The 21357-nt window shown below is 41.0% G+C and overlaps 1 protein-coding gene across 22 annotated transcripts in view; it reads left to right on the top strand.

Moving 5' to 3' along the window:
* rims2a (regulating synaptic membrane exocytosis 2a) overlaps positions 1-21357 on the top strand; it is a 183627-nt gene that overhangs the window by 143822 nt on the left and 18448 nt on the right. For 14 of the 22 annotated variants that reach the window (XM_037783863.1, XM_037783862.1, XM_037783865.1 and 11 more), the window contains 4 exons: positions 619-651; positions 3404-3504; positions 6409-6575; positions 17468-17712. The exons of 6 other annotated variants lie outside the window; for them this stretch is intronic. In XM_037783863.1, the coding sequence (XP_037639791.1) occupies positions 619-651; positions 3404-3504; positions 6409-6575; positions 17468-17712 (546 nt within the window). Of the gene's footprint in view, positions 1-618; positions 652-3403; positions 3505-6408; positions 6576-7144; positions 7397-17467; positions 17713-21357 lie in introns of all 22 variants that reach the window. 2 more of the 22 variants (XM_037783885.1, XM_037783886.1) reach the window with 2 other exon arrangements.

Raw genomic sequence — 21357 nt, 5'->3', positions numbered from 1 at the left:
TGTTATTTTTCCAGGCTGTCTCCCCACAGTTGCCCCATGCAGACTCAAGTGACATCCACTTCTCCCTTTACCTTCCTTTCCTCCCCCTCCCTCCCCTCCTCTTCTCCCCGCCTATATCCTCAGAGGTCTCGAGATGCTATCCGGTCGGGTACATTAACATCTCTTTACTGTTTCAGCTCTTTTTTCCTTTAGAGCACAGAACCTCACCTTCCCAACCTTCCTTTCCCCCCACCCTCCCTGTCTAATCTCTAATAACCAAACTCTTAGCCTCTACCTCAGCCTCTCCTGGCCTCGCACCCACCTCGCTCTATTTTGACTTCTCACTGTGCCCCATGGTGGAGTTTGTGTGTTCTTGGTGTACTCTATGATTTTGTTTGTGTGTTCTGTTCTTGTTGTTTTGTCATTGTCGTGTCGTACTGTTGTTGTGTCGTGTCCCTCCCGACCCCTCCATCCTCTTCCTCCAAACCTGGCACACTCTGTGATCACGGTGACGGGGTCGCCCTCCCTCCTTCCTCCCTCTTCTCCTCCGTCTCCCCCCCCCCTTACCCTTCGTGCATCCTCTCACATCCATCTTCCTCTCCTCTGTCTGTGTCTGTCCATTCTGTGATGTGATCCCAGAAGACACGGACTCACCAGGTTGGACGAACTCAGGTCTGTCCCTCTTCTTCTTCTTCTTCCTTTCTTCACCTTCTTTCTTTTCTGACTCAGCCTCCTCTTCTTCTCCTCCTCCTACTTTTACTCACTCTGTCTTCCTGGCTTGCCCTCCCCCACCCACGTCCCCTCATCTCTTTTCCCGCTTCGCTCGCCTTCATTCTCAATCGGCACGTTTGCGCTCGTAATTGTTCTGTCGATGACGCTTCTGGCTTTCTTCGTCATTTCTTTTTTACTTTGCTGCGGCTAGACTGTGTCTACCGGGGTCATGGTCATGGTCATGCCACTGTGGTTTCTTTGTTGTAGGTGTTAACATGAGACACTGTGTGGTTTTCTACCTAGAATAAACTTCCTGTCAGTGTATGGCAGCAGAATTCTCCTTATTTGGATTATTCTCTCTGTGGACACACATTTTCAATATTTCCCTCTAACCTATTTAGGTATAATTTAATTGACAAAGGAATATACCTAGTTCTATACCTTTGACAGAACCAGGCTAGCTGTTTTTTTGTTGTTTTTTTTGTGCTAAGCTAAGCTAACCGGCTGCTGACTCCAGATACATATTTACCGTACAGACATATCAATCTTCTCATCAAACCCTCGGCAAGAAAATTAATATTTTTTCCCCAAAATATCAAACTGATCCTTTAACTTTATGATATTTTGGGGGAGTACTGTATAAAAAAGCATACAATTCCTACACTATCCATCTGATTTGGCTGTAAAGACCCTCGAAGAGCTGAAAGCTGCAGCTTTAACCTCATAGCCATTGTTTCATTTCAAATCCAATGAGTCACCACACATTCAAACTTGGAAAAAAGCAGCATAATTTCACTATCTGAAAAAGTTTTTAGGTACACAGATGTTACAAAACCCTCAGATATGGTGTGACATAACGAGAAGTTAGAAATGTGTAGGCTGTGTGAGATGTTACACAAGCAGTTCAAACAATTAACCAAGAGAGAACTATGCACTCCGTTCTAATGAGCTCTGCCTCACGAAGGCAGTCATTCATCTGCTCTCAGCTTGCGTCGCTTTTCTCCGTCCATGTGCGTGTGTATGTATGTGAAGCTATAAGCATACCGTTTGTGCGCATGGCACTTGTATGTGTGCATTCATCTTCACTTTATCATCGGCATCATATGACACAAAAGTAGAGACAGAGAGCAAGTGGAGAGAATGGAGGTGCAGGTACAAGCAGAGGAAAGTCATAATTTGGTGGCGTTGTGTAGCCGTTTCAGCAGAAAGTTTTTGTTGCAAGGTATTAATTTTGATGTTTTCTTTTCTTTTTAGTTACGTAATACATGCGCAGTTGTTATGCAGTGGCATTATTGCCTCCAGCAGAACAAGGTTAAGCTTCCGTATTGATTATGGCGTGATGTTTGTGCAGTGCAAATTGCGCTTGCAGCAATATGAAACAAAGCTCAGTGCTTAAATTGAATTTAGGAGGAGATGAGATGGGCAAACAGGAGGATGTGATGATTTTACAAAGCACTGAAATGAGAAAGAAAGAAAAAAGAAAAACAGATATTTTGCAAGGCTTTCAGTTTGAGCTGAGTGGGATGCTTTGGCCGGTTAGTCGGATCATTCAGCAGAATTCATTTTTCTGTCAAAGGATTGGCATTTATGTAAAAATGTGTCCCAACATGGTTCACAAGCAGTGTTGGAGGCTGTACATTTTGTTCACTGTAGTATTAGTGTCCAACGCTTTTATTCTATAAAGCAGGAATCAATCAATTGTGCGGTAGCACTTTCTATGACGCCCATGTCTATAATACATTATAAACATACTTGTGATGCATTATTATCTGATTATAGCAATGTACAATTATAGTTATAAGCGCTCATAAATATCCACAATGCTTTATATATATTTATATATATTCATAACACATTATAAAGCATTTTATAATGACTTATAAGGTTAAGTATCGTAATACTTAATAATTGCTGCTCACTCACTGACTTTTATTTATTTATTTTTTTGTAAAGATCATAGTGTATTATAATTTCTATAGTTGTAATACATTGGAAAGCTTTTTATAATGCATTATTATCACTGTTATAATGCACTATAATATGATTATATGTTACTCTAAATGGTCATTGTTTGCTTTAAGTAAAGTAAAAATTAATTCTACATTTTGGTTGTCATTACAAATTAGAGTAACTTATAATCACATTATAATGCATTATAAAAAAGATTATAATGTAATATGGGTAATGTAATACATTATAATACACTATGATCCTTGCAAAAAAAAGACCAGCAATTATGAAGTATTACGATACTTGACCTTATAGGTCATTATAAAATGCTTTATAATGTATTATGATTATTGTTAGAAAGAATTATGGATATTTATGAGTTCTTATAACTATAATTTTACAGTGCTATAAGCAGATCATAACACATTGTAAGTATAGTCATAGAAATTGTGCCATTTGATTATTATTCAGTCAATTAAAAAGAACATTTATGTCAAAATCTTCCATACAGTTAAATGGACTTGTGACAACTGTAGCTGATAATATGTTCCGCAGCTGAACTTTTACCAGTCAGTACTTTCTGTTTGTGTTTTTGTTACTACAGCCGACCATTCAGCTTTATCCCATTAGATCTGTCCTCGTCATAGCTCATGTCTCATAGCTCAGCAGAAGCTCGTCTGTCACATAACAGTGTGTCCCTCCATCAGGCCTGTCCTCACCGCAACAGCCCCCCCGTCTGACAGTCCCCTGTCTCTGTGCTTAGGTATGGACATGGAAGAGAGGACCAGGCAGATGAAACTGAAGATGAACAAGTACAAGCAGGGAGCCGGCTCCGACTCCAGACTGGAGCAGGACTACCAGAAGGTAAAAAACAAAACACGTCCACATTATGCTGGATGCACGCTGCGGTTCTCCAGATGTACAGTACCTACAGTATACTGTCTGCATGGTTGCACTGTGCATCGGCCATATGGCACACTTTGCAAGCAGTCAAGCGTGTACACATGCGCATATCAACATCATGCTGCGCATGTGCACTGATGTTTGCATAGTCTACATGTACCAAGAGACAAAGTCACACAAAACATACGATAACAGGTAAACACTCGGCTCCGTTCAAAGGTCAGAGACCACTTAGTTAGTTAGTTTAAGTTGTTTTTTAAAGGGCCAGTTCACCCAAATCTCCACTTACTCCTAGTGATAGTGAGTTATGTGCTTTGCTTTGACATTTTAATGAATAAATACATTTGAAAAACTTCCCATAAACAATGTCTTAGTAACTGGATAATTCCCAGAATTTCAACAGTTTTTGTTGGGAAATATTTTAACTGAAGATGGGAAGTACTTATAATAACAATAACAATTCATGTTCACAGCAAGGTCTGTGGATTGTCCTGAGTAATGGGGACAAAGTTTCTGGAAAACCACACTGCCGTTTCAAATGTTATTCTTCGGTGCTTTGAGTCATTCAAAGAAAAGTGGATAAATCTTGGCACATGAAACCTGTAAGGCTGTTACAATCTATCTAGCCTTACTGTCTGTAAGGCTAGATACAACCTGAATAAAGGAAGGAAATGTGTTTTCCCCTTGTCATTTGGGTGAACTGATCCTTTAAGCCTTTTGTTGTAAATTCGAGGAATGTGACAGTGAGCGTGTGCAGAGTCAAGTGTTTACTACTCCGTCCTGGAGAGGCCCTGAACATGTTTAGAGAGCTCAGTCTGGCTCCCGCTGTCTCGTTGCAGTCTGAGGTTCTCTGTCCAGCTTTCCTTTTAAGTCTGTGGTATGAAAACTATTGCGCTCGGAGCAGCCGATGTGTTTGCTCGGAGTCTATAAAAAGCAGATTAAATCATGAGGTGTCCTTGTCTGTTGAACCTCCATGGAAGTGCAAGTGACAAACAATGCCTCTCACTCTTATTAAATAAGGCTTGTGAGAGCTTGCTCCTAAAATACAATACTAAACACTTACTGCAACACTTCAGGTTCTCTTAAAGGAAATATTCCAAAAAAAACACACACAGGATATTATACACACATCCAAAACCAGGGTGATCCCAAGATTGTCATCCCAGTTCAGTGTAAAGTTAATGTAGTGTAGTAAAAATCTCTCCCTGGTTTTCACAGCAAAATATACTAAACGTATCAAAAGTAAAATGACCTATTGTGTATTCTGTTATTAGATTATTAGTACAGATGCATATCATGTAGAGAGGAGATTTAACTACTTTACATCATATATTATTCATTTTGGTAAAGGCCTTTACACACCGGGGGCATTTTTTTTTTTCAATATATTTTTTTACACAGTGGCAAATATTATGCGGAGAAAAAGCAACTAATAATTTTTATAATTTTTTTTATCAGAACAAGGTTGATTTTTCTGAGCTTTTGCCCCGAAATAAAGACATCAACAAATCAAATTGTGCGGAACAGGTTGAGTTACGACTATATTTATGAAACAACAACACTTAGTCTGAACCAAGACAGCAAACTTTATTGCTCCTTTCTCGCGGAGACCAGATCCACTCCGTCCATTCTTACCTTTCACAATAAAAGCCCTTCACATACGCAAGCGAGTATTTTGCATTTTTGTGTTGTTTATTCATCACACCCCCGGTGTGTAAAGGCCTTAAGGCTGGATTACCAACAGAGGACAACTGTCCTGGGGCATAGAAGAGTACTAGTATAAAGTTGCATCAAATGGAAATACTCAAAAAAAGTACAAGTATCTCATACAAGTATCATACTTAGAACACGAAATAATTCAACAGACCAACCAGTGTCATTCTCAGTTGTGTTTCTGGTAATCAGTGTGAATCAGTGTCAGCTAGAGCCAGGTCTGTCAAAACTCTCTGATCAGCAGCTTTAATCACACATTGATAGATGCTGATCAGAAGGTGATTGATGCCGATATTTTAGACAGGACTGTACAGACGCTTCATCTCACATTGTGACAAGGGGACACGTTTGAGGGGACACATAAATATTAAGTGGGGGTTTTGGGGGTCTTTCCCCAATGCATTCTGAGCGTCAAACATTTAATTTCCTGCATTCTGGTGAATTTTATGCACAAATTTGTGCCTCTTCTCCATCAATTCACTGTGGAAATGTCATGGTACTTCCTCCTTCAACTGTAGTTGCTTCATCTTCTTTCTGTTTTGTGGCAGATTGCAATCGTTGTTTATGAGGTTGCATGCTGCATACTGACGCACATGTTCTTAATATTAAGGGGGACGTGTCCCCTGCATCCTCCCCAGAATCTACGACTATGCAATGTGAAAAACCTGCAACATTCAACCATCAGCCTTTTTTCTTTTTCTACTACTTGAATGTCTCTTTGGTGTGTTTGAATGAAATACATTCTTACCTTTCATAAAGCACACCTAATACACCTTATGCAACACCATCATTCCTACTCTTTCTTTTCGTACTCTGAGTGCTAAACTAATAAGTCTACGTGATTTACATTCTTCAGCACACTTCTGCAGCCGAACTTATCTTGATCAAGACTGCTTGTCCTTAAAAAGCTAAAGGCATGCGAGCAGTGTTTTGTTTGCGCTTAAAATTTTTTATAAAGTTTTTTATAAAGTTTTTTCATTTTATAAAGTTGACATTAGCGTCTCAGTTTATGTTAACAGCAGTATGAATAACCACATTGGAAAAGAGCATGGACTTGAAATTGTTATGTTTGCTAAAAGGACTTCACAAGTCAAACACCAGAAATGTTTTTTTTTTTGCCATAATATTGTGTTGTGTTTGTCCTCTCTGCAGCGTTCGGGCAGAGATCCACGGGGTTCCGATAACCTGTCGGCCAAGTCATCGGACAGCGATGTAAGCGACGTGTCCGCTGTGTCGAGAACCAGTAGTGCCTCTCGGTTCAGCAGCACGAGCTACATGTCTGTCCAATCAGAGAGGCCGCAAGGAAACCGCAAAATCCGGTAGGCTGGTGTCCACACCGGGGGACAGCGAACTTCCTCTCTCTCTTTAAACTCATCAAGCTGTTGTCAGAAATGGACAAATCCCCCTCAGTTGTGTCTTTCCATATGTGTTGCCAAGTCCAGACGTTTTCAGCTTTGAAATTGTTTGCACCTGGTTGAACTTAAAGAAGAAAATGTCCCGCCTAGCACCGCGTGTCATTTTCTCACCGTGATGAGTTCAGGTTTGGCTCCGTCTTAGAAAAACATCTGGAACCAAATGGTTGAACTCTGCTCATTCAGGCTGTGGGGAGACGTTTGTCCATATCTGGCAACACACACACTGAAACATAAAAACACATTGCATCTCTTCGGGTGTTGCAACAAAAACAAATTCATTTGCATGGTGCTTTTGCTGTAAGTCTACATTTTTTCTGTTTTCTGTTATTTGGAATCAGTCTGCTTTTGATCTTGGCTGCACTGTCTCTCTGCGTTTGTCTTTCTTTCTCTTGTTGTTGACAATATTCATGCTTTGTTTGGTTTTTCTTTCTGCTTTGCATGTGCTGCTCTCTTACTTCTGTCTCCGTCTTCAGCCAGTTGCGATCAAGGAGCCAGTCTCGGGAGGGGGATGAGCAGTTAGGGGAAGTGCTAGAGGAGGAGGAGGCGGGTGGGGGAGGAGGAGGAGGAGGAGGAGTGGTAGGGAGGAGGAAGATTAAAGAGGGGGGATCGCAGGGACGGAGGAAGGGATTGGGGGGGGAGGTAGACACAGACAAGGAGCATCAGGAGGATTTGGTGGAGAAAGAAGAGGACTTGCACCAAAGGAGTATCTCAGAGACTGACCTCAGGTAACACATGTGTGGCAGCCTCTAACTGTAGACTCCTCTAACTGTAGACTCCTCTAACTGTAGACTACTAACAACACTGACTTTTGCACGTTTATATGACGAATGTGCAAAGCAGAGTGTGGTGACTATCCTCCACCCTTTAATCTTGATAACTGTGGCCCTATTAACCCTAACTAATACTAAAGTAGAATAGCATTCCTACTGGATATGGATTGTAGTGAGCTGACACAGTTTGGTAACCCATGCAGCCTAAGTAGCAGATACGATGGGCATGGAAGCAGTACAGCATGCATTCAAGATTAAGTAGCACTTCACCCACATCACAAATAAAAAAATACATCTTATTTATGTAGCCATGCAGAGAGGTTCAGATTCATTTGCCAAGATTTTATGATATCCTCCGCTAGAATAAATTACAGAGAACTAAGTGTGCATGTACAGTGTATATGTATATATATATATATGTATGTATGTATAGATGGGAGTCACGGTTAGGAGGGAAAGTAAGCGGGATGATAAGATGAAGGAAGGTGATATTACTTGTAAGTAAGTGAGTGTTAGCATGAGATCAACCCCCATGATGGAAGACATGAAATTTGAAACAAATTATAATACATTAATAGGATCTTTGTCCTCAACAACACAACAACACAATGTCTATGTCTCTTTAAAGATTCTCAATAGAGTGGTGCAGGTATGAGTCTTAAAATCCAGAAAAAAAATCCCATTAGCTTTTTAATCAAGGGAATCAGGGCGATGCTAACTTCCTGGTTGGCCTACAAAAATATGTTATCCCTGGAGCACTCTATTCAGAATTCAGAGCAGAGGGATTTCCTCCACACGGCCCTTAACATGGCGAAGGCTGACAGAGTGGGCGTCACGATTTCGTGACGACGGCGCCAGTGGGACACTCAGAGACTCGAGTGCACATGCGGCCGGCCCAGCTACCTAAACAAAACACAGAGAAGCTCTGATTACAACACACACAGAGGGAGAGTGACTTCATTCTCTGCTCAGGTAGACATTACTCCTCTATATCTTTACATAGACAATAGTTGGTTAATGCTATATTTATGCTCTGAATTTCAAATTGAGAACCTTTAATACAAACAATGTCCTGTACTCTTAGACTAATCCACAGACCTCACTGCCAACTTTGGTCAAATAATGAATGAAAATAAAAATACAGTACAATGGAGATTAATCAAAATTACATTCACCTCCGTGGTCTTGGGGTGGAGGCAGAAACCTCAGAGATGGATATCTCAAAGCCTCTGTGAATAAAACCAAACCCACATGTCTGCATGGCAAGATATCATTATATAAATTGAGAAAATTAAAGTGGGGTGACACTTTAACAAACTCTACCCACACATAGAATACTTTACATTTCAAAACTAAACACAGTTTAGATCGATTTGACATTTATCTTTGGCACCTTAAAGGCACACTACAGTAACACTGCTTACCAATGATCCTCTTGTTGCCAAGTGTCTGTCTAATTTCACTATGGTTACCTTTGCCTTGTGTGCCACACTGAAGAGTGAAAAACAGCTCAGAGATTTGAATTAAGTATTTATATTTCACCCTGTCGCATGAAAAAACATGGTTGTTTCATTGTAATCAATCACACCTACATACATGACTGAATGCGTGTATGGAAATTTTTAACATTTGTTTTATCAAGTCAAGACTATATTTAACATGGCACTTTTTTTATTGTGGCCACAAGAGAGTTTCATTTCTGAAGAGTGCCGCACTAGCAGGTGTAAAAAGTATGTCAAGAGCAAATTCAAGAACAAATTGATTTGGAATCCCACAGCAGGATAAAAGCTCAGCTTACGCCGCTAATAAGATGTCTTCCCTATCAAATCACATTCACAGCAGGGTCCGAGTTAGTGCTTCTGGCCCACAGTTAGTACTGCTCAGTGTGTGCTCGGACTGGAGAGAAAACACATTAAGATAAAAGCTGTACCCTCTCAGGTGCGATTAACACTGCACCAGTGTGTACAGTCAGATTAAGAAAATGCACGGGAGGCCAAATGTACACAAATGTGAGCAGATCCTCTGACAGGTATACAGGTACGGTACATATATTTTTAGATACAGATTAATGTTATAAAAGAAGAATCCTGAGACAGTATTATCTATTGAGGCTGCAGTCTGAGTTGCTTTACTGTTTGTCCGTGCTGCTCAGTGTTGGGATGGTGCGTCAGTATTTTGTCTGTCTATGTCTGTTTTTTTCTGTGTCTTTCACATGCTGTCTGAGTCATACAGTGTCGCTCTGCACCTGCAACTTGTCAACCCAAACCTCCCACATTCCTCCTGCTCCTCCTCAACATGCCAAGAACATTTCTCTCTCTCTCTGTGTAACACCACAATCGTCATACCTGGACTGTCAACCAGCAATCAATTCACTTTCAGTTACTGGAAACTAAAATTAATTTGATTTATAAATCCTGCCTCAGCAAATATGTTCTGAAGAAACATTTAAATTCAGTTACAATATTCCAAATTTCAAACAATGTCTTCTTCCCTGACTGAAAGTGAGCTGGATTGGTCCTGCTGTTAACATGCTGACAACTCTTATCTGTGTGATCAACCCCAATTCCTTCATGACAGCTACAGTATAAATCTATAACACACTTACTTTTTAACATTGCACATTTTCTGGAACATATGAGATGAGATATACAAGGATAACAACAACAAAAAAACATTCGATGCTATTACTCCTTCAGGTTTTAGGGAAGATATTCATGTGAGTGTTGCACTCAACATTTAGCTTTCATAAACAGATGTTAAAGGGATAGTTTGGATTTTTTGAAGTGGTGTTGTATGAGGTTCTTATCCATAGTCAGTGTATTACCTACAGTAGATGGCAGTCGACACGCCCCCGGTTTGTAGAAACAGACAGGAGTATCAGCACGGGAGCAAAGCAATGTACTGCTGTGGACGGGGGGCAGCAGCAAAACGTATTTTAGACATCTAAAAAAAAAAATCAATATCAGTTTAAGTGTACGCTATATTTAGAACATTTACACCGCTTTACCTTGCCGTCTGACAGCCCTTTCTGACGGGGGACTGAAGCCATTATCTATGCTCTCTTCAAAGCCACCAGACTCCATTGACAAAACACTGATTTTACCTCGCTGAACATGGGAGTTGCTGGTCTACCGCTGCCTCTATCGGTTAGTTTGTTTGTTGTATTGTGTAACTTTGGTGTTTTAAAGGGTCAGTTCGGATTCACCAAAGTCACAAAATAACCCATCGAGGCAACGTTAGACCAGCAACTCCTGTGTTCTGTGAGGTAAAATTACTGTTTTTGTCAATAGAGTCTCATCCCCGACTGGTTTCCGTCAGACAGCTCTTTAGCTACCTAGGTAAAGTGGTGAAAATGTTCTAATTATAGCATACACTTAAACTGATGTTGATTTTTTTTAGGTGGACCTTTTTTTTAGGTTGCTAAAATACGTTCTGCTGCTGGCCCCGTCCACAGCAGCACGTTGCTCTGCTTCTGTACCAGTACTCTTGTCTGTTTCTCCAAACTGGGGGTGTGCCGACCGTCATCTACTGTAGGTAATACACTGACTACGGATAAGCACCTCATACAAACCCACTTCAAAAAAATCCAAACTAATCCTTTAACACATATGAAATAGCTCCAAATTAATCAAATGCTCAACAACAATCCTATTTTTAATCAAAGGCATTTACACAGTAATAATAGCTGAATACCAGTCTTTTACCAAATGATAAAGTCTGTGAACAGCTGTGAAACAAGTGGTTGCTAAGCAGCAGTAAATGTTAATATGAGTAAATTAAAAGTAAAAGTAAATTATGAGTCATGTTCAATTTTTAAAGGTTTAGATATTACAGTGGTTTACACCATCCAATCAGAACTCAGGACACATGTCATAAAGCCTGAGCACCTATTTTTAGGTGCTCCTGCTTTATGATTTGTTTGTGTGCGATATGAATCACATTGTGTCTGGAAATTATAGCATTCACTGTTTACACTGTTCAGGTGGCACAGAGGACCACGACGTCTGCATAAAATATAATATAATATAATAGAATATCCCCGTATATTATTATTATTAACTCCAAGGTGCTCAGTGATTTTCATGCAGCCCAGGTCATTGCTTGAATTAAGAAGGAAATATAAAATGGATGAATAAATGAATCCAGTCATTCTCTTTAATTGAACATTATCTGACATATCAGGGAGATTGGAGCTGAAACAATAAGTCGAATAATTCATTAGTTGATCAACAGAAAATTAATCAGCGACTATTTTAAAAAATGTATTAATCCTTTGAGTCATTTTTCCGTGCAAAAATTAGTATTTTCTGTTTTTGTTGTTGTATGATACTATAGTGAACTGAATGTCTTTGTGTTTTAGGCTGTTGGTCGGATAACAAAACTAAATAAAATAGGTTACTTAAAGCTCTGGGAAATTATGATGGCCATTTCATAGACTAAACTGATCGATCAAGAAAATAATCTGCAGATTAATCGATAATGGAAACAAATGTTAGTTGCTGTAATCACAAATGCACAATCTCGAAGCCTGCCAAGTGTGACACTGGGTATCGAAGCCCACAAATCTCAGTTCCATAAAACAGAATATGATCCCTACTGGAGACGAGAGGTAGCTTGTTGTATTTCAGCGTCACAAGCTTAGCGGTGTGATATGTTCTATGTACACTCGGATAAGAAAAGAGACGTCTAATCTTCCATGTGCTGTTATGTAAACTCTGTCAATGACGACACTCACATCAGCCTTTACAATGAACTCAAACTTACAGTAGACAGAGGACTGAGCCTTACTATGAGAGCCTCAAGGTCGATACTGTAAATACTGAAAATTATCAATACTGTGTGTGCAGATCAGACAGGAAGTTGCTGTGTTACGGATAAGACGCTACCTGCCTCCAGTGATAAAAGCTTCATTCACTGCTCTACTTATCTGAAAGCAACGGAGCGGCGTAACTCGGCAGAAACATGGCTACTAGCTACATTTACTTATGAGTCATCTCCTATGTATTGAGGTCACGGTGTAAACATACATCTGCTACACATTAAACAGGCCTGATCACATTGGCTTGATGTACCAACATGACGATAGACGTATATTATGAGCGCTTCCACTGCACAGAGAAGCAATTGCACACGCGTGGCTCTAAGCTGATGTCCAGCGGTCTCCAGGATGTAAGGAGCTTTCCATCAGCACTTTTAAATCCCGCATTACCTCTACTACTCCTCTCTTTCTTCCAATATATATTTTTTTGCACAGCTCATTCATTGTGAGGGAGAGTAAAGACTGGTGTTTTTGTCTCTACGGCTGATTTCAGTATGAGCTTCAGACTTTAATTAATCACTCCAGTCTCTGACAGAAAAACCCAACAACTTTGGAGTTGTGTTGACAGGCTCGAACACATGCTAATGCTCTGGCCGGGGGCACAGTTGCCATGGTAACACGTTTTTCTGCCTCACCTGATAAAGAAGCTGCGATCGTCTCCGTGAAAGGCGAACAAGATGAGGGGACAAGTATGGGAGGACAGGATGCACCTTGCATGACTTTACATTTACATAAAGCATTCATGATCCAGCCGTCAGAACAGCGTATCTGTTTCTTCCTAGTTGGGTTAAATGAAATGTCTCTTTAAGAGTTTAATTAAAACATATCACTGACTTTTTAAAGAACACTTTGGACTGATATAAATCATGTTTTTATATTTATTTTTATATTTAAATAATGTTAATGATATTTTTTTTGCCTTGTGATGGTCACCAAGTGAAAGAGATTACTTACCTTTATATCTAGATGTTGTTATCTTACATTTAAAGACGGCATGGTGTCAACACTTTTGCAAGACAAAGGCATATTTCCAGGTGTTGTTTTGCCTTGGGAACATCTTGGCCTAGATGAGAATGCATGGTGAGCAATCTGCATGATGAGGAACACTATGTTCTCTGGGCTGATGTCGAAAATCTGAAATCCCCGGAGAGTCGGTCCCTGTTTTCCCAAGCAGGCACATTTACACAGTGAGACTTGCCTGAGTGCCAAGACCTGTTCAGACGGTAGAGATACAGTAATGAGAGGGAATGTTAGAGGAACCGTGAATAGATGCTGGTATACAGTTATGTTAAATCAGTATAACCATGTTCAATGTTCGATCAGTAAAATATATCTATTTAGATAATTAACATGCCCATTTAAGACCACCCAGGCGGCTACCTCCAGGTCTGAGAAGTGAAGCCAACGTGGAAGAGCCTTAAACTTGCATTGCCAGCAAGGGGGCAACTCCTCTGGTTGCAAAATGAAGTCTGATTGTATAGAAGTCTATGAGAAAATGAGCCTACTTCTCACTTGATTTATTACCTCAGTAAACATTGTAAACATGAGTTTATGGTCTCAATCGCTAGTTTCAAGTCTTTTTCAATACAGCATGATGTTCATTTAGTAAATTATGGTCCCATTTAGAGTCAAATAGACCATAAAGCAGGGGATGCTTTAGGGCGGGGTTACCTTGTGATTGTCAGGTCGCTACCACGGCCTATTGAAAGAGGCTGGGTCACACTTCATGAACGCGTCATATCTTTGGGGTACAACACATGCGCGGTAAAATCTGGTCTGCACTCGCCGAAATTTGAGCCAATCGCAATGCACGACCGCAGCTTCAGTTACACTGCGCATGTGTTGTACCCCATACCCCAAGACCCGTGTCCGCCCGTGTCCCAGACTCCTTCCGTAGGCTATGGTCGCTACCACTGCGTTGTCCGATCTGGGAGTTGTCCGTGTTTTCGTCTTATAACTTTAACCCTTTCACAGTGTTTTCAGTTCATGAAAGTTAATTGTAACATTTTGGTCGCCTGAAAATGTCTTATTCAGCGTTCGGTTGTACTTAGCTCCACCCTCTCGTGTCACTTCTGGTTGCAAATAACCAAGATGGTGTCGGCCAAAATGCCGAACTCGAGGATTCCAAACTGTAGTCCACAAACCAATGGGTGACGTCACGATGACTACGTCCACTTCTCAAATACAGTCTATGAGACCACCATAACATTCCCAGTGAAACCATTAAGAAATTAGACAAATTCTTTAGCCTGTTTAAGCCAATTTAAGAAGTATTTCCTGTTGGGAAATTAAATAAACCCACATAGACCTTTGCAGTACGTCTTATAAAATTAATTTGTCTATTTAGACTAGTGGGATTTTGCTCAGTTTGATCAGAACAACGTGTCCAGTTAGACCAGTAGATATCTATTGAGATATTAGACAAATTACCATTTGAAATTTTATTATTGGCCTGCTTCCTGGACACAGACTAAGGATTGTACTTCAGTAGATATGAACATGTTGACTAGTACAGTCTGTCCAGTTAGACAAGAGGAACATTTGTCCCATTAGATGAATACGTTGCATCTAATTTTCAATTATTGTGTATTTTTTAAATGTATACTGCAACGTGAATTTCTATTTGAAAGGGTCTGAACAATCTCTGCTCATCCATTTTAACCTCACAGGGCAACAATAGCCTGACCTTGCCACTGTGCTGAGATTTCATGCAATGGAAGCAGCATTATCACCTGCCCTGTGTCGACCAGATGAAATGCAGCCTCACTGTGATGATAGTGAAAGAGCATATTATAGAATGTCACCTGTACCACGTCGGCCCGTGGTGTTGTCGGGAGTCGAGGCGCTTGAAGTCTGCTTCAAAGCTTCTGGACCGCATTAACTGATCAAAGGCACTAATCCCCCAATAAGCATTCAATATTTATGTATTAAAGTACAGGCTGATCCATAGCAGAGCCCACTGGCATAAACAAAAAGGCTTTACTGTATACTGTAGGCTGAGGCACACGGTGTGTGCATTCTTTTAGAGCACATCTGACTTATTTCACCACCAGCTGGCAACCAAAATATGACGTATAAACAACCAGAACTCAGTGTTTAGGACAGGAGGGGCACTGCATAGTGTTCTTGCCAGCAGGGAGAAGATCAATATGAGCAATCATTTCTGAGCTCTCATACACTCATGAAAGATTAAGTGGCAAATATTATTTATTGTCTAACTCCTTGAGAACAAGAGCCTCTCTCTCTGGTAGCATAAGGAGCAGGCTGTGAATGCCTGGTAGATTTGGACGTGCAGAGTGCTGAAACTCCAGCAAGGGTTAACATTTAAATTAAAAGCATCACTCACCTTCATCGTCGAGGTAATGCAATATTACTGCCTGCACTTGAAATCCTATTATAATGCCAGACGTAATCTTGATTATATACTAATCATTTTACTTAATTCTAATACAATGGAGCCGAACACTAATGTCTAATATATGAAAGAGCAGAATTTGAAGAAGCCTAATTGAAGTAATTGATGGAGTCGATTGTCGAACTGCATCGATTCTCCTCCCGTTTTAGTCAGCGTGTCTCTCCATAAGTTGTCTTTATAAGACAGTTACATGGCGGAGGTCAGACACTTTAATTAATGAACAGTAGCCCGAGGGCGCTACACGTAACTCATCCCATTAACAATGCAGAGCCTATGATACAGAATGTAATTTGTCTCTTAAAGATAATATTACTAGCAGGGCTAAAATAAGACCCCAATTTGGATACTGGCCTGTTTCCTTTCAAACGGGAAGAGCTGGAGAATAATGCTGATGACAGGCAACTTTTCTGTTTTGTGTGCAGTTTATAACGTAAAAGTACGGAGTGTGTGTGGTCACGACTGCTTTCTATCTCCAGGTGTACATGAAGGAGAGCAAGAGAGCGCTAAATGTTAACTAGCATGAACTTACATTTCCTATTATCTCAACGTTTATGTAAATAAACCAATACTTTAACATAAAACAGACTCTAAGTCATCTTTATGCTTGTTAAACTGTGGGCATTTGGAATAGATTATTTGAAATGGTACAGTTAAAGTAGTCAAATATTTTAAAAAACAAAAGTTAATTGTAGATGGAGATTAAAGGTAGGGTCGGTAATGCTGAGAAACTAGCAAGAGTACACTAGATTGACAAAAAAATGACTCAACCAAAAAACCCAGCACGTAAGTAGCTAGCAGCACTAGCTCCAAAAGTTCCTAAATCTAGCAAGAAAGTCACCAAGTCGGCAACACTGACAGTCCATCCGTTCAGATCTCCCTCCAAAGCCACTACCCCAAGATTATCTATATGAACGTAAACAACGAACATGGCTGTTGTTAGCACTCACATCTTTCAAGCTAGCAGCTTGTGGAAGACTCTGGTGACGTGCAATGAGTGTGCACAGATGGACAGGTAGATAGGCAGACAGACAGGCTGGTAGCCTATCCGTTCATTTCATTCAAAATTCAAGGCAACTCTCACAGGTCAAAATGACAAAAACACTACTGTATTTAGCTCTTTAAAGGGATAGTTTGGGTGGTTTGAAGAGGGGTTGTATTAGGTAGTTATCCATAGTCAGTGTATTACCTACAGTAGATGATGGATGGCACGCCGCCAGTTTGGAGAAATAGACTACCGAGTACCGATACGGAAGCAAAGCATTGTGCTGCTGTGGACGGGGCCGGCAGCAAAACTTATTTTAGCCACCTAAAAGAAAGGTCCACAGCAGTACATTGCTTTGGTTCTGTGTTGGTACTCCTGCCTGCTTCTCCAAATTGGGGGCGTGCCGACCGCCATGATTATGGATATGTACCTCATACAGCCCCACTTCAAAACACCCAAACTATCCCTTTAAATCATTGTGCACCAATTAGAGTATATGTAATAGCTTCTCTTTCACTGCATGAACAATATTGTACGATATAAAGTACATCCACCCTAAACTCAGCTATACTGTAAGTCATGAACTCCTGTACCTGAACTCTGTCCTTCTCTCCTTTTCACCCCACGCCTTCTCATCTCCTGTCCTTTGATCTCTCCTCCTCTATCCTCTCCTCCTGTTTCCTCTTCCATCATCTCTCCTCCGCTGGCCTTCTCTCTCCTCTGCCCTGTCCTCTCTCCTGTCTCCTCTCCTCTCCTCTCCTTTCTCCTCTGTCCTCGCCTGCCCCCCCTGTCAATGGTGGTGGCTGACAGTGACTTTGCATCCAAAATGAAAAACAGGCAGATGGGCTCGTCGGGCGGGATAAACATGACCAAGAGCACAAGCATCAGCGGCGACATGTGCAACCTGGAGAAGACGGACGGCAGCCAGTCGGACACGGCAGTCGGCACGGTAGGCACCGACGACAAGAAGAGGCGCTCCAGCATTGGTGCCAAAATGCAGGCCATGGTCGGCATGTCGCGCAAGAGCCGGAGCACCTCTCAGCTCAGCCAAACAGGTAGGGCATCCAGCTGCACGGCCAGTGTACTGTATATATGTATGTTCACAATGTGCATCTGTCCTGCGGCCTTTTGTTCTGTCTGTGTGGGTTTCTCTGTTGTTCTCTGTTCTGACTGTTGACCTCTAATACCACCACTTTCTCTTCTTCTCCAGTTCTTCCTTTTCCCTACTTTTTTTTTATCTCAAAGGGCTTTGGACTCTGCACAGTCCTTTTATGGAGATGAAAACATTTCTCACACCCTTTTCTCTCTGTCTTCTAGGTAACAACTCTCCTGGAAATCCCTCTCTCTGTCTTCCTACCTCCCTTTTTTTTCTTTCTTTTCTTCCTTATTACCCCACCGCAGTTGCGTTTTCATGCCGATGATTTATCGTGCTTTGTTTTATAATCTGTCGTTTCCTGCTGGGAAAACATGTTACGGCTGTAACAGCTTTGCACTTCGTGCCACATCGATGACGTCAGCCACTTGTCTCAGGTCACGTTTTGTCACCTTTCTCGTGTTGTGACACTCTCTTGACTACCTCAAACTGTGGCCATATGCGGTTGTTTGTATTTGTTTCGAAGAGAGCATGTGAGAATGTGTGCACATGTGAGATATAGGGGTGTGATGTGTTGGCGAACCTATTTTCCTTTAGCTGAATGCAACAATGTGTAATTTCCTGCAGTGAAAAATATTACATTTTGCCGAACATAGGTCTATTACTTTTTTTTATCTTCAGTGTATTTTTTTTTTAACTATTGTACTTTTCAAAAACGCTCGATAACCATTTGAGAGGGGTTGGGCTGCATTAGCTGGTGCCAGGCAGCGTGAAAAACAGCCTAGCAGGTGGCGTGCGGTGATGTCTCTGGCCGACAGATTGGGGTATGGTGTGTTCATAAGAAGGTCAGTCGATCGGTCCACTTCCTCTCTGCAGCTGCAGCTCTCCAGTGTATCTCAGAGCTTTTCATCTTGTCTATTCAACCTTAAAGTACTCAATAATCACTTCTACCCGTCAGCACTCACTCTGTAGATCTGGCTAGATAGCATGGCAGAAGTATGGAGAGATGGATGTGAGGTGAGATGAGCAATAGTGTGAAACGAGGCTGCTTGCTTATCTCTGTGGGTTGATCATTTCTACGAGGCTAATGTTTATTTTAGGGCTGTCAAAGTTGACGCGATAATAACGCGTTACCGAAAATTTGTTTTAACGCCACTAATTTCTTTAACACAACTTGTGATTTTTTGCATGTAGCGGGCTCCCTGACTTTAGAGATCCCGTGACTGTTGTTGTAGCGCCATCAACAGGTTTTAGTAAGGCTGACACAGTTAACGCGATTAATAATGCATTAACGCAACTTGCGATTTTTAGGTTGTAGTGGGCTCAGTTTTAAAGCTAGACTGAAGATACTGGTATCATATGAAACCAGGAAACCTAGAGAATCTATTTACACCAACCATGTCACACTAGCTTGTTGTGAAGGAGGCTAAATAATGCTCCAAACTTTCCTTGGCAAAATAAATGTTGAGGAAAAACTGGCATGGCCATTCTCAAAGTGGTCTCTTGACCTCTGACCTCAAGATATGTGAATGAAAATGGGTTCTATGGGTACCCATGAGTCTCCACTTTACAGACATGCCCACTTTATGATCACAGTTTGGTGCAAGTCATAGTCAAGTCAGCACACTGACACACTGACAGCTGTTGTTGCCTGTTGGGCTGCAGTTTGCCATGTTATGATTTGAGCATATTTTTTATGCTAAATACAGTACCTGTGAGGGTTTCTGGACAGTAATTGTCATTATTTTGTGTTGTTAATTGATTTCTAATTATAAATGTGTACATATATTTGCATAAAGCAGCATATTTGTCCACTCCTATGTTGATAAAAGTATTAAATACTTGACAAATATCCCTTCAATGTACATTTTGAGCAAATAAAAACTATGGACAATCATGCAATTAATCACGATTAAATATTTTAATTGATTGACAGCCCTAGTTTATTTAGATAATGGCTGTTGGAAGATAGATTGTTGCTGTTCAGTAACTGCACTGTGAAGCAGTTTTGTGTTGTTGACTATTAATGATGGTTACGTTGCTGAATAAGACGAGTCTTCTGGAATCTACTTTTGGGAACAAAAACCAACCGGCATTTGTTCCGATTTTTATTTCAAGATACCCATTTGAACGGTTTCACACAGTTTCAGGATCAAAGTTACACACACTCCTTCCCTGTGCAGACACAGCACAACCCGAGCTATTAATATTTCACTCGGTGCTTCTAAGTGCATCAGATGGAGTTTGTGAGAGCGTGCGTACATCTGCCTCTCTATATTTGAGATCTGTATTTGGTTCTGCACCAGCACAACACACACCGCCGAGCTGCCTTTTGCCCTACTTTGTTGTGCGTTATCCTGGAGAGGCTCATCGCCCCGCTTGAAGGGTGCATTCAAAGGATGGTCGGTTTTAAGAGACTGCTCGACAGTTTGTGTGTATGTGTGCACTGCCAAGTGCTGGTGGATGATGGGCGGATCAGCCAAGCAGCACGACTCTGGCTTTGACAAACACAGGTCGGTCAGATGGAATGATGTGCTCCCAGGTGGCCGGCCTTGAGTATTGTGTGTACACAGTTTGCAGCTGTAGATTTGAACTGCTGGTTTTGTCCTCGGTGGAAGACACTCGATTTTTCAGGGAATACAAATGTATCACTATATCTGAGTAATATCTGGAGTGTATGAACATGTCACAACTGCTTAATTTTGCTAACTGCAATGAAGGCTTACTTTGTGTATATGTCCATAATTCCATAACAGGACCCGAAACTGAGTGCAAGGGGGCAGTACAGAGCCAACAATGGACGAGAAAGAGAAGACTTTACATGTGCATTCAGCATCAACTCCCTGAGATGGATTCATTATTGAGTTCGGAGGGCTTTGATTAATCATACACACAAAAACAAACTGTTTAATGAGGCAGTTCAGCGCGAGGCACTAATGCACCACACCGCACCACGTGATACAGAAAGCCACCACATGTTAAAGAAATGATTTACGTTTTAATCACTATTAGATTAGATGTGTTTTGTTTTTGAGGTAATTAAAGCTATTAACAATGTTGTTGCTGAGCAACAGAAAAGTTCCGCTGTCCTAATTTTAGAAAGATGCATTTTGGAAATAATAAGACTATGCGTGTGCTCGTTTAGGGGCTTTTTATTGGTCATCATGAGCAAGCTGAAACATCAATTTGATTTATTAGCTCAATTGTCCCGTCCACCAGTCAGCAGTCCTCCGGTCCCCGCTACATTATGCTTTAAGCTCAATAGAGACCCAAACTGCTGCTACACAGCCTGACTCAGCTAAAGCCGCACACTAACAATCCAATCTCGCCGGCTTATTGAAAACCCATTCTCCATGCATTAATCTGTGCATTTCTCCGTGTATTTTCCTTTTGATTGGCATCTGAAAAGTAGGCCTTTTTTCTCTGTCTATTCATTCCAACGCATTTACTATCTGTGCTACATATTCTCAGTGGGGGAGGTTGTCATAAAAAAATATGCTGATGAAGACGTTGTCAGCATTTTACAGTATTGACCTGCTGTTCACATCTGCAGTTCGTTACTGTGAATCATTATTGGCTCTGATGCATTCTTATGTTTGTTGCTTAA

Source organism: Sebastes umbrosus, chromosome 11, assembly GCF_015220745.1.
Source record: "Sebastes umbrosus isolate fSebUmb1 chromosome 11, fSebUmb1.pri, whole genome shotgun sequence".
In the NCBI taxonomy this organism is placed as follows: domain Eukaryota; kingdom Metazoa; phylum Chordata; class Actinopteri; order Perciformes; family Sebastidae; genus Sebastes; species Sebastes umbrosus.
The sequence above is the reverse complement of the archived record's forward strand: the minus strand, read 5'-3'. Positions and strand labels throughout refer to the sequence as shown.